Source organism: Petaurus breviceps, unplaced genomic scaffold (genome assembly GCF_028583685.1).
Source record: "Petaurus breviceps papuanus isolate PSGF00001 unplaced genomic scaffold, PetGlider_PUasm1.0 90769, whole genome shotgun sequence".
NCBI classification, from domain to species: domain Eukaryota; kingdom Metazoa; phylum Chordata; class Mammalia; order Diprotodontia; family Petauridae; genus Petaurus; species Petaurus breviceps.
This window is the reverse complement of record NW_027187341.1, coordinates 16,270,581-16,286,900: the sequence shown is the minus strand read 5'-3', so window position 1 is coordinate 16,286,900 and position 16,320 is coordinate 16,270,581. Positions and strand designations below refer to the sequence as shown.

The following is a 16,320-nucleotide window of genomic DNA, read 5'->3' as shown; positions in this document are numbered from 1 at the left end:
CTACTATAGATATTAGTATATAGAATATTTATGTCTTAGTATAAATTCTTCACCTCTCAATTATCCAAGTCAAATGGAAAGGAAGAGTGACAGTACCTAGCAATGTCCCAAAGTGGGATGAGAGGGGCTGACTTAGGCAAAAGGCTCTAACAGAACCTGGATCGTCACTTTGTCAAGAATGTGGTACAAAGTATTCCTAGTGAGATATGAATTAGACCAGATGACTTCCCTTCCAATCCAATTTGTGAGTCTGCAACATATAAGAGAACCTGCAAACTACCACCCCATTAAAGGTTCATAAGAATCTTTCTCCTTAGGAAAAAGCTCAAGTCCTGCTCCAAATCACTTTACCAAGGAATTACATAATTAGAAGGGTCTTCAAAAGTTAAATTACACAGGAATCCGCTTTACAACAGTCCTGACAAGTGATCACCCAGCCTCTATCTGAAGACCTCTCTCCAGTGACAGGAAATGCATGACCTACCTCCTAAGGCAACCCATTCCATTTGGGGACAGCTTTAACAATTAAGAAGTTTTATTTTCTTTCACATGGACCTTAAATATGCCTCTCTGCAACTTCCATCCAAGGCTCCTAATCTGGTCCTCTGAAGCTGAGTAGAACAAATCTAACCCCTTTTCCCCAGGGCAGTCCTTCAAATACGGGAGGAACACTAGCCTGTCTCTTATAAGTCTTCTCTTCTCCACGTTAAACATTCCCAGTTCTCTCAACCAATCCTCATGAGAAACAGTCAACAGCAATAGGTAAAGACTCCAATTAAGAGATCCAAACCACAACATGGATAATCACTGCATATATAACCATGAAACTGATTATAATTAGTACAGCTAATTAATATTTATAGGCTTTCCTTTAAAATGCTGAAATATCCAAACTCTTCCAGACAAAATACTTCAATAATAATATGCTGAGAGACCTACAGGCTGAAGACCTCAAAAGCTTACAGTTCATGATCTTTGACTGTTTAAGATGTCACAAAAGAATGATTAAATAAAAGGAGGTATAGGGAAGATTGAGGATTATTTTTCAATGACAAAAATGCAGCAACACACAAACCTTTGACATGAATTCGTCCAGCTGCTCTATGAAGAGCTTGGTCTGCTGCTGAATAAACTGCTCACAAGCTGACTTCAGATGTCGGTCTACATCTTTTTTAGAGTCAAGATAGTGTTCTCTGATCTCGGGAGTACCCTTAAAAAGAAGAAACAATTTCCTTCTATTTTTATGTGCCTAGAAATCACACACATTTAAATGAATGTAGTATCCCCCCCTGAAAATAAATAGACTCCTCACCTCCAACAAGAACTCTATTAAGGCATTGTTGCTACTCAGCCTAAAAAATTTTGGAACGGTCATAGGGTTCAGGATTTTAAATGCTGCATCTGTGAAACAAAATTACCCATGCTATGAACATGTAAGTTTTAGCTAACACAGTTCCTAAAGAAAGATAGGTTTTGCCATTTCAATGGACAATAAATACTACTCCTTAATACCAACCACAAAGGAAAAAAAAGCCAAGTTCAATTTAACTAACTCTACTCAAAGGATAAGGATGATATATGGACATGAATAATGACTGTCTTTTTTAAAACTCAGAATTTTAAAATAACTACCAACTGCAATTTGATAATTTCTAAATGAAGAAAATAAGATAAATGCTAAGTATCTGATTAAAAACTTCTTCAATGATACCTAAATTATATAGATGCCATATTATGACCTTTAGAGAAATTAATCTGTAGAGTAAAAATTGGTTTTTGTATGCTGACAAAGAAAAAAAAACTACTTACCCAGCTTCATAGCTACAGATTCTGGCTGGCACAAAAATTTATTCATTTGAAATTGAAGAGAACAAAATTGTGTGTCAGCCAGGGAAAAACACCATAAGGACATATTTAACCCTTAACCTCCAGCCTAACTAGAATTTACTCAAAGTACTAAAGGTCTCATTGATGTTCAAATGCAATAAGCTGCAAGAGTTAGTTATGAGAAGTCAGAGGCTTAAAAGATAAGACAGCAGCATAAAAAGTAACAGAAAGAAAAGACTATTTCTTAGTTTAGCTTTGCCTAACTGGAAAAAAGCAAAGTTTCAAACATTTTTAACAGTGGTTTTTCTGTCACACAACAGCACTGAGTCTTTGACCCTTATCTTAATGAAAGAGAATCTCTAGCAGAGAAAGCACTCAGAACAAAACATTAGTAAGTAACTCCTTGGTTCTATTTTCTCTTTTTTATAGCTTTTACTTACTTAAAAGAATTCTTTCTACAGTAAATGAAGTCATATCAACTTGTGCTTTGAACGTCTAAATTTTATGAAAAATATGTCCCAAGCCAAATTTTGACAAAATCTAGGAATATTAATGTTTATTACACTTCAGTGTTAATTACAGTTAATAATTCATCATGAAAAGAACCAGAAACAAATAGTAACAATTTACAGGCTAGAAAGAATGAAAGATTAATCAGAATAGTACAAATGTTAATCCTATATGTCACAATCCCATCAATTAAAATCCTTCACAGTAATAATGTTGTTAAAATATCTAATAATAAAAGAAATAATTTTATCATATAAATGATCAATGGTTGGGCTATGCAATCTGGATATTTGATAGAAATCTGTGTTATCATCATAGTAAAGAGAATCCAGTCCAACAAACTATTAAGTACCTATTATGTTTAAGGCACCATTCTAGATGCTGGGGATCCAGAGACAAAATTAAAAACAGTCCCTGCCCTAAAGGAGTTTATATTCTACTGAGGTAAAGAGCTGATACAACACAAAGAGACCGGAGAGAGAAGACTAACAACCAAGGGTCTACAGAAAGGTTTCTGATTATAAATGACAAAGGTGAGGAGGGAGTGCTTCCAAGGAACAGGAGACAGATAACCTGTGCAAAGGCAAGTAGATGGGAGACACTGGTGACTTTAGAGAACACCAAGTACATGAAGGGGAATAACACAATAAACATAAAGGCTGACTGAAACCAGACTGAGAAGGGTTTTAAATAAGCTAATGAGCTTGTGTTATATCTTCTAGGAAAAAGGAATCAATAGTTTATTCTGGCATCCAAAGACCTGTACTATAAGACATGGTCAGAGTTGTACTTTAGGAAGATTATTTTGGCAGCCGTGTGAAAGACGGACTAGAGATGAGAAAGACTGGAAACCAGGAGTTTAATTAAGAGGCTATTGCAATGGTCTAGATAAGTGTGATCAAGGCCTGAACCATCATGGTGAGTGAGCAGAGACAAAGCAAGAAAGATAGAAGAAAGAAAAAGAAAAAGAATCAGAGAGATAGATTTTATGGAGGAAGAATCAATAAAACTTGGCAAGTAATTGGATATTGTAGGTGAGATAGAGGGCAAGATCAAGGATGCCTCCAAAGCTAAAAACTTAGGTGAATGGAAATACAGTATGCTTAAAAGAAGTGGGGAAATTTAGAGAAAGGATGTGTTTAGAGGAGAGCTCCATTCTGGACAGGCTGAATACAAAAAACATGAACGTGAGTTTGTTCCCTGACATCTGCAATACTTCAAACAAAGGGCACCCATTGTATCAGTAAGTAAGCCATTTAAGGACAAAAGGAAGTATAATAGAATTTTAATAAATAGCACTTTGTAATAAAGATTTAGCAATATCCAGATCAAATCATATTCCAAAAATTAAGTAGAATCCCCATATCAAGGCTTAACTTCTTAACCTCAACCTCCTGCCTTTTCTCATCAGATAACCCTACCTCCTCTTTGCTAAGACAGAAGCCAGTCAATGTTAATTTCTTCAATGTTTATTTAAATTTCTAGTATATGTAAGAAACTATGCTATGTACTATGAATATAAAGCAAGAAACAACATAGTCCCTGTTCTCAAGGAGTTTATGCTCCAATAGACAGAAAGACACACATAACTTTCAGACTACTATCTACTCCTTCAGAGAGAGGTATCAAACTTGAGAAGATTTGAACCAGATTAAAATGTAACTGGGAAAGGTTTAACAAAAAAAATAAAAATACAATGAAACACAGATAATGTCAATTTATGCTTTTCTAAGTCAATGTGAGGCATGCATGGATCCATTTCTACTTAAATTTGATACTCTACCTGTTCTACTCTCTAACTAACCAGAAATTCTATATATTTTTCATAAATCTCCACTTGCAAGCCTTCACTCATAACCAATTTCTCACACCTAGAAAGGGCTCTTCTCACGTTTTCAGTTTTTACCTTTTGACATCTTACCCCCATCCTTCAACACCCACCTCCCTTGCCGTCTCATCCTGAACTACCTTCCCAAATCTTCCCACTTACAAGTAATCTTTCCTATGACCTCTTACAGTACTCTATATCTGTTTCATGGGCCTATTATATTCTATGTAATTACTGTGTATCCATCAAAAAGTATTGCACACTTCTATGTGTACTGTATCTCTATTGCTACATTTTAGCTGAAGGTAGAGATCTTATCAAAATTAGCTTTATATATCTGCCCTGCAGCCTAGAAAATGTATGGTAGTTAAAGAATAAATTACTGAATGTGTAAATGACTACACAATCCTCTGAGAAGAGAATTAAAGCTATCCACAAATGTTCTGTTCTCTCTCTTAAGATTCCAAGTCCCCAGATACTGCACATCTTTAAGCAGAAGCTAGATGACCCCCTGTCAGGGATGCTGTAAGAGATATTCCTAGCCACACAAAAACTGAATGATGAGCTCTAGGGTTTTTTCCAACTAAGCTTCTTTAACTCTCTCTACTCCCTACCTCAAACCTCTGCATCTTCACATATTTTTCCTTCTTTTTCATCTCGGAGAAAAGGCTGGGCTTCCTTGCTGAGGCTAACTCTTCTACCTGGCATACCCAAGGGCAGATAGGCAGCTCAGGGGATAGAGCACTAGGCCTGGAGTCAAGGGGACCTTAAATCAAACCTCAAACTCTTACTATCTGGGTTACTTCACTGCTGTCTGCCTCAGTTTCCTCAGCTATAAAATGGGGACAATAATAGCATCTATCTCACAGGGTTTGGGGAAGAACAAGTGAGATGATATTTGTAAAGCATTTAGCACAGTGCCTGGCATAAAGTAGGCATTTATAAATGTTTATTCACATCCCTCTTTTTCCCTTCCCTTGATCCCAATTCTGTCTCTCATAGAGCTTTGCTCTGTTAACTTTTATCTGGCACAGTGCCTTGCATGTATCAAGGGCTCAGAAAAATGTTTGTTGAGAAATATAAGAAAACTTGCAAAAAAAAAGGCTTTATTCCCTGACTAGCTACCATAACAGTGAACTTAAATAACCTGCTATCCAAAGAACTTAAATAAGCTGCAACTACAAATATTATAGTGTCAAGAAAGTTTAAACTGATAGGCTATTAGAGAAATTTGTGGTACACCCTTAGCCTATGTCCACAAAGCATCACTTGACTGTACTGTTCAACAAAAACTGTTGGATTAATAGATTCTAACCCAGCATGACATTGTTTCTGCTAACTACTGAATAAAAGGTTAGCTCTATAGAACAGAATATATTTGTCAGAGTACTTTCAGATACTTCATCCAGTTTCTTATTCTCACTGGACCTTTACAACAATATTATGAGTTATGCAGCACTATTATCATCCCTATTTTACAGAAGAAGATAGTTCAGAGGGGCTTGCCTAAGCTGGCAGAACCAGGATAAGGGCCTATGTCTCCAGACTCCTCAACCAGAGCTCCCTCCACTGCCTCAGATCACCTCCCTAGATTTCCACTATAGTGACCAGTTGATCAATGCAATCAAATCAGTCAAATCATCTCTTTGGTACTGCATAGAAAAACAAAATGAGAGTTTTCCCTCCATTTTTCAACAAGTTCTGTTGGCATCAAATAAAAAAATTGTCCAATGTTGCTTCTTTCTAAGAAGATGTTGCAGCATATATGAGAAGCACTCAGAATGTCTGTAGCCCAGATGAGAACAAGCAAGTAATATGTTTAGCAAGCAAGCAAAAACATTGCAGATGAACATAAAATAAACCTAGACCCTATGTTGACATATCTGGACAGGTTAAATCTGCCCAATTATGCCAGCCAGGACAATGAAGTACCTCTAGTTTTCTTAAGGTCCAGGGAAATTTCCTTAATGGTGAATTCAGTGTGGAATGGAGCAATTTGTTCACGGAGAATCAAAAGATGCTTAATTAAGAAAAGCTGTCCATCAATCTGGGTCTAAATTGAAAGGGGGAAAATACATAGTATCATAGGTTAAGCAGAAATACAAAAGCAAAGATCACACGTAGGTGACTATAACAAGGGTAACATATTTTAATGGATGTTATTCTCACCTAGATTTGGAGCCCTTAGCCTAAATCTTATAGTTTTATAGTATCTCTGTGACTCCCTTAACTCTCTCTCTACTGAAAATTATATGAGAAAATCTTGTCCTCATACTTGTATTGAAATCTATACTGCTTAAGACCTTCTAATCCAATAACAGAAAAAGAAGTCTGTTAAAAACAAAACAATTACTTTCCTGCCCAGGAAGGTATAAAATGACAAATTTAAAGAGAACCATCAGCTTTATTTTAAATGTATATTTTAAATACAGCTGAGACATGGCATGTGCATGTATATGCATGCATGTGTGTTTATATGTATTTACGTATATGTGTATACAAACACAAACACACACACACATACACAAAATATTCTCTATCCACCCACAACCCCCAGCATGAATCTGGAAACAGAGGAGGTATTTAGGGAGACAGGACATCTTTCCAGTTTCTCTTGTCAGACCTCTGCCACAGAATTCCTCTTTATTTTGTCTGAAGTGCTGTGTAGTCCCACACAGGGGCAGCTCCTTAAGTATAAAAAGAAAAACTCCATTTTGGATTATCCCTCTACATCCCTGTGCTTTTCCATGTAACTAAAAGTTTCCCTGAAGTTCCTTGCATCCCTTCCTTTACCTATCCGTGGAGTTTTGTAATTAAATGCACTTTCAAAGCACAGACCAGATTCTTCAGTGATACATAATGTAGTCCACTTTTTAGGTAAAGGAAGTCTATGTACTACTGGTGTTAATCAAGTAGGAATGTGAAATTTTGGGAGGTAATCTCTAATGAAACAGCATAACAGAAAAAGTTTATTGTTCTTCCTTTATAAGCAATTAGTTTAATTTTTCATGGCTTAAAGTAAAAAAAAAAAATTTATCAACTTCTCCTCCCCCATTCCAGACATTTTCGACACAAAACAAGCTAAGATCCTGTGAGTTTTCTTTTATGCAATGTCAAATAAACAAGAAATCAATCAACCATGAAGTATTAGTTCATTAAGTTTATTCTAAACACTGGAAATGATGGGTTTATTTCTTTAAAATCTGCTCCCTTTTAAAAGTAATTTTTCTTAAGATGAAACTTATGGAATTTAAAAGCATATTTTACAAAGCTGATGTGGTCCAATGGATAGAAAATGGTGGAGTATTTGCTTTCTTAAACGGATTTTGAGAGTTACTTCATAAGCGGAAATGTACAAAGAAAAGAACTTTTAAAAAAGAAAAAGTGGTAGCACAGAGAGTAAGAGCACTGGCTCCAGTGTTGGGATGACCTGGGCATCAAATCTGGGGTCAGATACTTAGCACCACACCCAGAAATAACTGGCTGTGTAACCTTGAGCAAGTTACTTTAACCCCAATTGCTTTAAAAAAAAAAGTTTAAGACTATCATAAACTACTTGTATAAAGTCATCTTTCTAAAGGTTGAGATACCAAAAAGCACATGACATTTCAGCCATGAAAATAAAAAAGTTAATGCTCATCAAATTGATTGTCTATTCATCCACTTAAGCCCCTTATATTAGAAATATAGAACTGAGTTACATGGCAATGATATCCATAAGCTAAGACATACAAAAGCTTAAAATATAGAAAACAGAAAATACAGGGTCCTTCCTCTACCTCTAGTAATAGGTCTGTGGTAGAGACAAATGGGAGGCCAGTGTCACTTATATCCTACTAATCAGTATAGAAAAAATATGAATGGTTCCAACTTAAGATAGAAATTGTCTAAATCTTAACTGTCTGTCTAAAAACATATCCTCTATCCTCTCCTGATACATTTGCCAAAATCATAACGCCCAGTTCCCTATTTTAGGAAGGTGGGAATGAACACACATGAAAGACAGTAGGGCTGGTCTAACATGTCCAACATTACAGGGAAAGGGCAATACTACTTATTGCTGACATGAAACCTTGAAAATGTCTGATCTGGAATTAAGGCAGAACATGATGCTCATGAGGATGGGAAGGACTTATAAAAGGAAGTCACAGCTACAAAGAGGGAAGAGAATCACTATAGTTCCTTTCCTATACACTTGAAATAACTGACATCTACGGGGATGGGGCCAAGGTGGTAATGACAGCCACACATTCCTTTCTTGCTGGAAATGTCCAAAGAACAAAGGAAAAATAGAGAAAAACCATGGTGGCAGAGAAACTGTCTGGGTACAACCCTGGGTTTAACAAAGACTGCTCTAATATTGTAGAGAACAATCCTTAACTAACTCCATGAGAAAACCCTGCATAAACTCTAAAAAAGTTTAAATGTCCCATTCGGCTTTCTAAAATAGCTGCTGCTCCATAAAAGCTAGTCATTACCAATATCCAATTAGCCTTGAATTTTTAAAAATGATTCCTACTCTTTTAGCAAAGAGAATTTTGGTAATGCACTACCCTCATCGGGCAGGCTCTCTTTATCCTGCTCTAACACCAAGGCTACATACATATCATTACACTGTCTCGATGGCAGCACTACAATAAAATATTCATTCTTCCCACAGGGCATACAGGCAACACAGTCTGACAATGGACTAAATTCTGCAGTCAGACGACTTGTAGCTTCTGTCTCTGCACATGAATGTGTAGTGCTCCACAACACCATTAAGGACCACAAATCTTCATCTGACACTTTTCATCAAACCTTATTTTTGGAGATTGAATCTGTAGCTCCCAGTAATGACTGAATGCAAGCTGACAACGCTTCCTGGGATAATCCTTGGAACACTGCCCTCTGGTGGAGCAAAAAAAGTCTGTAAGTATTGATACAACATTTAAAAACAAGAAAATATAAAATGGTGTTTAAAAAAACTTTCCTCCAGCACCTGACTTTTAAAATGAATGACAAGGATGAGACGTATGAGTACAACTGACTAAAAGATCCTGGGCTCAAGTTCCCTACTCTGATGCTTTCTAACTATGAGATCCTGGACACCTCTGGGTTTCCATTTCCTTTTCCATTAAATGAAGGAATTTAATTATCTGATTAAGTCCCTTCAACCCTAACAGTCTGATTCTGTAGTGTATAACATTTAATAAATGCTATATTCTATGGTATAGTACTGTTTCTTCCAGTTACCAAAGAATATACACATCTATGCTAGAATAAAATCCCTGAAACTGATTCAATACGCAAATCAAATTTGATTTAAAGGAATGACTTAAGTAATTATTCAAGTAGGGAATCATTTTCTAAGGTCAACAGAAGGCACTTTTCCTTACTGGTGTCCCTTGATAGAAAAAAAGGGGTAATGGTGATATGAGAAGGAAGGAAAATCAGAGTTCCCTGCAGCTAACAAGAGCTACAGAGCTACAAGTTCTGATCTACTCCCAGACAAAATTTTCTGCCCATTCCTCAAGCAATGATTTCTACCACTTAATTGGCCTCCAACCTCCAACCTCCAGTAAGCTGGCATCTTTTATTTTACATATGGATTGCAAGGCAAAGTAACTGATGGTCAACTTTGTCAACAGCCACACCTAACATCCTTTTTCTGACCCATCCCTCCCACTGTATCACAGAAGCTGGGTGAAGATGGAAATAGCCAAGATTCTCATTGGAAAGGATCTTCCACAAGAAACCTGGGCATCTCTAACACAGTAGAGATGATCTGATTCCAGCTCTAGAAAGTTCCAGAAGGTAGGAAAAAGACATTTCTAACAGTGTTCCAAGACCACCAGTCATAGGCAGTAATAGTGATGTGGGTGAAAAGATATATAACTAGACCATTTTTCCATTCTACTCCCATGAAACAACTCTGTGCTTTCCCCAGTTTCTAGAACACTAAGTCTTCAGACATTTCCAAGGAATAAAGGAGATCACAGGAAGTGCCTACCAGCTAGGAAACTACTCACTATTCACATACATTATTCTTAAGCACCAATGGAACTTGTCCAACTACTTCTTTCTATGAATAATTCATCATCTAAGTCTTTTTATTTTAAATGTGACTGAAGTTGATGTCAACACATATAACTATAAATTTAAATGTATAAAAATGTTATTCAAATATTTTATATTTTTAAAAATTGTTGCCATTTTGTAGATTATAGCATTAAATAAAATGAACTTGAAGAAAATTGCAATCATTTCATTAAACAGAATATTTTAAAATAAGTCAGCTACCTGCAAAAATATGTAACTAAACCTCCTATTCATTTCTGAATACTGAACAAAAAATTTGGGATTTTAAGAGCTACCTATTGAAAATTCTAATTCAAGGTGAGTACCATTTGGATCTAAATTAGTAGCATTATTCCTATTTAAATCTGATATATCAGTGTAAAAAAGTCTCTTTTACATGGATTTCTGTTACTATAAATATACAGAGTTGGGCAGGTTGAGAAGAAAACTAAATGGCTCTCCTAATCCCAATACTCTAGTTTGTTATGATACTGACAAGATACTCTTCTAAGTTCTGAAAACAAAATTTAAAATTCAGTTATTTTGGGGCAGCTAGGTGGTGTGAATGGAGAACCTGCCCTGGAGTCAGGAGGACCTGAGTTCAAATTCGGCCTCAGGCACTTAACACTCGTGAGCCATGTGACCTTGGGCAAGTCACTTAAACCCCAATTGTCCTGCATTCCCCCCTCCAAAAAGCAAAAAAAAAAAATTCAGTTATTTCAAATGGCAGAAAATATGAAATATAAAGGAATGAAACTTTCCATACGTACATCTATGCATCGGTATAGCTTTGAGAGACATACAAGAGTCCTTCGAACAGTGGGATACCACATTCCATGAAGATCCGCTGGTGAAATTGTGGCCTGTGGTCTAGGATTAAGAGCTTCCCCTGTGCCTAAGGAACAAATATAAAACAGACACTCAAATTTCTTAATTGTGGATGTCTGTCTTAGAAGAATCACATAAGACACTTAAGGGATCTTCATTTGTTCTCAGGCTAATAGGAAATGCAAATTGTTACAAAGCTTCATTTTTAATCAGCAACTGTACCAAGGAATGGCAAATTATGTCAATACCGTGTTTCCCCGATAAGACCTATCCCGAAAATAAGCCCTCCCCTTACTGTGTAAGATTCCTCTAAAATAAGCCCTCCCCCGAAAATAAGCCCTATTGAGATTGCTACTGTAGTGAAGGTGATCCCCTGCACTACACGCTACATTACGGTACCCTCTGTATGCACCATCCCCCGCCTCCCCGGGTGAAACACACGCCGCGCTCCGAGCTGCATCCAATTAGAGCTGCAGCAGTGAGCGCGTCATCCTGTTCTTCCCCAGTGATTTGCTTATTGAATAAAGGTACATTTTTTTGTTCACATTTACCTGTTTATTAAAATTGCTGTCAATGTTCATTAAAATAAGCCCTCCCCTGAAAATATGTTTTTCTGTCCAAAAAAAAATAATAAGACAGTGTCTTATTATCGGGGAAACACGGTATTAACCTTAAAATGAAACAGTCATTGAAACATACAAGATTCATGATAAATACACTGCCCACAAATTGTCCCCAACTTCTAAACACTTTTCTCCCCAAAAGTACACTGATAATTAATGAGTTCACAACTGTCTTAGTGAGTCACTCTTCATAAATTACCATTTGCCATAGTCCAGTATCTATTTTCAAAACTGTAGGACCAGACACAGATAACGTGGGTTCCAACATGCAAAAGAAGGCAGGGAGGGGTACAATAAGGTACACTTTTTAATGCCCCCAAATTCTGTTTTCCAAGGTATTCAGGTATTGACTTTTATCTAAGTCACTAGTTATTTGCTGATTACAACAAAATCACTAGGAAGTTGGAAGCTGGCAGTAACACAGGGGCAAATGCAATTGTGGGGGTGCCAATCTTTACACATGTCTGTGGCTCACAAAGGCTTTTTCCTAGGCTCTGACAAAAAGGTCCATACACATATAAATAAGTAGATAAAATAATGCACAATTTTTGAAAATAAAAAAGAGACAATAGTATAGGAACAACAGTATACTGTTATGAGAATATGTTTTTAAAGTATTATTACATTTATTCAACAGCATTTATTAAACACCTACTACGACCACACACTGTTAGGCAATGAAGATATAAAGAAAACACAAAATTAGTCCCTGCCCTCACATCCTAAAGAGGAACAAAAACAATCTATACACAGATAAGTAAATACAAAATATATACAACATAGCATGAAGTAAGGTAAAGACCCTGACAACTGGGGAAAAAAAAGGAAAGGCCCTGGAAATTGAACCTTGCAGGCAGCCAAGGATCCTGAAAAAGGGGAATGAAGCTAGATGTCTTGATCCTATTGCGGTATTGATCCTATTGCTAATCTCATAGAATAGCATTGGTTTCATAAAATTCACAACACACAGCAAGGCTTTTCCTGGGCTATTGGTATATCTGACCCTTATGAGCAAACACTGCATGTCATTAATCACAATAATTTCAAATTGTATAGCTCTTCTTAAAGTCACTCTGAAATATCATCTTCCCAACTCTCACACTACTGAAAGGCTAGAAAAGTTCTAGGAAAATTCTAGAGTAGTGAATGTTTAGAAGATCACATGTTATAAGCAATTTTTATGTGTTAATTCTGATTCATGCAGAATCACCTCTTCAAAAAAAAGCACAGAAAACAATGTGCCCTTGAAACGGAGGTTTCCTGAAGCGACTACATAAAATGTTCAGTTGGCTGTTAGTCTCATTCTATACTGATGTGCTTCTCAGTGGAGTATATAGTTGATGGGGCTGGGCTTGGAGCACTGCAGAGCAGCTGAGGATGATGGGCAGCTGCTGCCCCCGCCCCCTCTCTCTGACACACCCAAGGCAGTAACAGTAACAACAAGGTTGCTGAGGCTCAAAGCCTGGCTCTTCCCAGGACATCACCCTGCCGCTGCTCATGCACTCAGCCTCCTCACTCTCCTGTTGACAGAGAAGCCGCCAAGCATGTTCCCAGACATACCAGACTTATTTAGGCTGTTAGGCTGTGTGTCTTCTAACCGAACATCTGAAAAGGAGGCTTCTGAGGGTGCCTTCTTTTGTTCATCTTTTAAACTCTGTGCAATTTGCTGCAGAAAAAACAAAGGAACACACCATTAAGATGGTGCTTTGGGCAAAGCTCAGTACATGGGATGGTCTGTTTTGTTACTAAAAATTACAGTTTCTGATTTTAAGTTTGAAAACTGAACACGAAGATTTGAAACGGTAAAATTTTAAAAGTGCACTCTGTGAGGAAGATTTTATCCAATGAATAGAGGTGATCATAAAAAAACAGATAGATAAAAAGTGTTTGTATTGTCGAGTGGGGAAAATGCATCAAATATCATAAATCAAAGTTTGATAGCCAAGACAGATTAAGAGACCAACCCAAGAGCTAATAGTTATTTCCCAGCAGATAAGTTACCTAAGGATAGTAAGTTTTCAAAAGAACTGCAAACTATTAATAACCATATGGAAAGGCTGCTCCAAATCATGAGAAACAAGAGACGAACAAGTCAAAAACTCAGAGGTTACCCAACAAATTAGCAAAAGATGACCAAAACAAAAAGGAGTTGATATTAGAATGTCAGTGGGGAAAAAAGGCACACTAACAATATTCAGTGGGTGATCCAACCATTCTAAACAGCAATGTGAAATAATGCAAGTAAAACGACTCAACTAGTTTGTTTATACCCTTTGGTTCAGCAATTCCACTCTAGGGCAGGAACAAAGATACCATATATACCAAAATATTCATAGCAGAACTATTTTGGAAAGCAAAGAACTGAAAACAAAGAAGGAAAAATAAGTAGAAGAAAAACTGTTGTACATGAATGAAATGGAATAAGAGTATGCCACAAGAAATTATCTATATGAAAAATTCAGAAAAATATGGTAAGATTTATATGGACTGATGTAAAGTGAAGAAGAATTAAAAGAACAATATACACAATGACTAGAATAATGTAAATGAAAAGATTTAAAAGAAATTGAAATTCTGAGTAACTACAAAACCTAAATAAAGTTCTCAGAAAACAGATAGTGGGGAAGAACGTTGTCCACACTGTCAAATATGATTATTGGTTATTTCTGCTTGCTATTTTTTACAAAATAGGGTTCAAATTGAAAGTACAGAATGGGTACTTCAATCAACAAATACTTATTAAACTCCTACTATGTGCCAGACACTGTGTTATCAGCCTTGGGGATAAGAGGCAAAAGACAGTCTTGCTCTCAAGGAGCTTATAGTCTACAGGGGTGAGATATCAAAACAATAAGCAAGCTATATATAGGATAAATATATAGGTTAAAAATATGGGAAATAACTGAAAGGAAGCACTGAAATTAAGAGGGTATAGAGAAGGTTTCCTGTAGAAGGTGAGATTTTAGCTGGGACTTAAAGGTAACCAGGGAGGTCAGTAATCAAAGCAGAGGAGGCAGAACACTCCAGGTATTGGGGAGAGTTAGAGAAAATACTTGGAGTTGAAAGATGGGAGTGTCTTGTTTGTGGAATAGTCAGGAAGCCAGCACTACTAGATCAGTGCTCAGTAGTAAGGTCTAAAAAGACTAGAAAAGTAAGAGAGACCTAGGTTATGAAGCACTTTCAACGCCCAAAAAGTAATGTGTGTTTGCTTCTAGGGGCAACAGAGAACTAATAGAGTTTACTGGGTAGCAGGGGTAACATGATCAGACTTGAGTTTTATGAAAACCACTTTGGTGGCTAAATGGAGGATAGGCTAGAGTGGGGAGAGACTTACAGCAAGCAGACCCACTAGCAGGCTATTGTAACAGTTCAGGCATGACATGATGAGTGCCTGAAACAGAGTACTGGCAGTGTGAGAGAGAAGGGAACATATTTGAGAGATTTTACAAAGGTGAAATCCATAGGTCTTAGAACCACCTTGGACATGGGGGGTAGGGAGGTGAGGAGGGATAGAGATAATTGTGAGCCTGGGAGACTGGAAGGATGGTGTTGCCCTCTACAGTAATAGGGAAGGTAGATGGAAGGGAGGATTTAGGGGGAAGGACTGAGTTCTGTTTTGGATACACTGAGTTTAAGATGTCTACTGGACATCCAGTTCAAGATGGCAAAAAGGAAGATGGAGATGTAAAACTGGAGGTCAGCAGAGAGACTGGGACAGGAAAGGTAGATTTGAGAACTGTCTGCATAGAGATGGTAATTAAATCCATGGAAGCTTATGAGATCACCAAGTGAAGTAGTATAAGAGGAGAAAAGTAGAGCCTGGCACAGAACCCTGAGACACCTACAGTTGCAGGATATGATCTGAAGGACCCAGCAAAGGAGACAGAGAAGGAATTGTTAGATAGGTAGGAGGAAAACCAGGAGAAAGTGGAGTCCTGAAAACCTAGAGAAAAGAGAATATCAAGGAAGAGAGAGTGATCAAGAGTGTCAATGACTGCAGAGAAGTCAAGGTAAATGAGATCTAAAAAAAAAGGCCACTACATTTGGCAACTAAGAGATCATTAGACATTTTGGAAAGAGCAGCTTTGGTACAATGATAAGGTCAGAAGCCAGACTGTAAAGGCTTAAGAGAAAATGGAGGCACCTATTATCATTAAAAAGAAAAGGCAAACAAACTTTTTTTTAAAATAAAAGAGTACAGATGGCTGAACACACCCACCACAGGAAACACAAACCAAACTCATTCTCCTGAAGGTGGGATACCTAAATCAAAAATTATATTAATAGTCAGCCCAAAATACTAAACATATGATCACTAAATAGATGAAAGCACAAGTTCATTAAATTTTCAAAAGGAAAGAAAAACACAGTAAGTTCAGGGCCTAGCTCATAGGAGGTGTACAAAATCCTTATTCTATGAAACCCTTCTTGATCCTGTAAGTGCTAGTGGCCTCCTTCCCAGTACTACCCTGTATTTATTCTGTCTGTATATGCTTATATATGTACATAAAGTCTCTTCTTGCAGAATGGAAGGTCCTTGAGTACAGCGACTTTTTCGATTTTGTCTTTGTAATAACCCCAGTGTCTTGCACAGTACTGGCAGAGAATAAGCAATAAATGATGATCAATTGAACAAGTAACTGG

The 16,320-nt window shown here is 37.0% G+C and overlaps 1 protein-coding gene across 4 annotated transcripts in view; it reads right to left on the bottom strand.

Moving 5' to 3' along the window:
- COG3 (component of oligomeric golgi complex 3) overlaps positions 1-16,320 on the bottom strand; it is a 208,365-nt gene that overhangs the window by 144,886 nt on the left and 47,159 nt on the right. For all 4 annotated transcript variants that reach the window (XM_069068717.1, XM_069068718.1, XM_069068716.1 and 1 more), the window contains 6 exons: positions 13,237-13,342; positions 10,996-11,120; positions 8,966-9,055; positions 6,098-6,218; positions 1,313-1,401; positions 1,076-1,210 (listed from right to left, as the gene is read on the bottom strand). In XM_069068717.1, the coding sequence (XP_068924818.1) occupies positions 1,076-1,210; positions 1,313-1,401; positions 6,098-6,218; positions 8,966-9,055; positions 10,996-11,120; positions 13,237-13,342 (666 nt within the window). The remainder of the gene's footprint in view (positions 1-1,075; positions 1,211-1,312; positions 1,402-6,097; positions 6,219-8,965; positions 9,056-10,995; positions 11,121-13,236; positions 13,343-16,320) is intronic.